This window comes from Phalaenopsis equestris, unplaced genomic scaffold, assembly GCF_001263595.1.
Source record: "Phalaenopsis equestris unplaced genomic scaffold, ASM126359v1 Scaffold000002, whole genome shotgun sequence".
Classification (NCBI taxonomy): Eukaryota; Viridiplantae; Streptophyta; class Magnoliopsida; order Asparagales; family Orchidaceae; genus Phalaenopsis; species Phalaenopsis equestris.
Window position 1 is genome coordinate 4,570,975 of NW_018164444.1, and position 1,460 is coordinate 4,572,434.

General features: G+C 36.6%; 1 protein-coding gene across 1 annotated transcript; it reads left to right on the forward strand.

The window, feature by feature from the left end:
• The first annotated feature begins 78 nt into the window (after positions 1-78).
• LOC110038284 lies at positions 79-429 on the forward strand. The gene has a single exon (XM_020743076.1). The coding sequence runs from the start codon at positions 79-81 to the stop codon at positions 427-429; it is 351 nt and encodes a 116-aa protein (XP_020598735.1).
• The last annotated feature ends 1,031 nt before the right edge of the window (positions 430-1,460 follow it).

Below are 1,460 nucleotides of genomic sequence, written 5' to 3' on the forward strand. Positions count from 1 at the left end.
CTAAAGCCATATCCAGACACAAGATACCATATTCCTGATTTCGAGCGAGCAAGTGGCAATATTCGTGGCAAAAAAGAAATGTTTAACAAGCGACACTCCGCTTTACGGGGGGTTATTGAAAGAACTTTCGGGGTGTGGAAGAAGAAATGGGTAATTCTACGTGATATGCCATCCTATTCTTTTCCTAAACAAGTGTATATTGTGTTGGCCACCATGGCACTTCACAACTTCATCCGACGTCACCCCTCTCATTCAGATACGGACTTCAATATCAGTGATGATGATGAAATTATTGATACTCTAGAACCTTCAGGATCTCTAGCTGATAATGAGATGGACTCGATTGAATATGAAACTCAGGATGGTGAGGGTGCAGTTGAGATGGCTGCTCTGAGGGAGTCTATAGCAGATGCTATATATGATAGCTAATCCAGCAAGTCTTTTCTCTGTTCCTACATTAATGTTAAATTTACTTTTATTTGGATAAGTACTAATATTTTTTTTTCACAGTTATACAAACATGACTGCTAGGATATCAAGTACAGACAGAGGTATTTTGTGTTATTGTGGTCTACCGGCTCCGTTGCTCACATCGCGTCAGTCTCGTAGCTTTGGGAGGCAGTTCTACGGTTGTGCCAAGGGTGTTTCAGCTCGTTGTGGGTTCTTCCGGTGGGCTGACAGTCCCTCATATGACACGGCCAGCAGTCATGGGAATCCGGTGTTTTCTGACTTTGACAGAGCAGATGAGGACAGACGTAGCCAGAGTCTGAAATTAAACATTTTAATATTTCTGATTCTAGTTGTACTCGTATTTGTACTTTTTTTAGTTATCTTGGTACTCATGAGGGTGTGAGTAATGTATGACATCTTCTACTTATGATCTGTGATGATTTCATGTTTCTGCATATGATCCAGTACTATCAGTAAGCTATTCTGAATAAGCTGCCCCAAACAGTTCTATTACAAAGGGGCATGAATGTCATTTAATCATCAATAAGCCATCTTGAATAAGCTGCCCCAAACAACAAGACAGATTATTCTGATAATCTGCAGATTATCAGATTATCAGAATAATCTGCTTATCAGCAGATTATTAATAATCAACAGCTGCGCCAAACAGACCCTTAGTGTTGACTCTTTAAGAATTTCGGCTAGTTAATTTGTTTCGATAAATTAATAAATCAAACACGAATTAAGATGTGTTCATCGTGTTCGACACATTTTGACTGAAAATACTACTCATCAAATGTGTGATAATTATGTAATTTTTTTTAAAATTAAGTGCTGAAATTTAAATGCGTTTTAATGAGATTTTTCTCTCTTCAAAGTTACGGCACAACTTATTAAATTAGATTCAAATGCTCTTTTAATATAAATTATAATTTTTTTAATTTTGCTCAAACATTTATTGTCTTATGACTACATGATTAGAGTTGTTAAAAAAATTTTATTCGTGAACC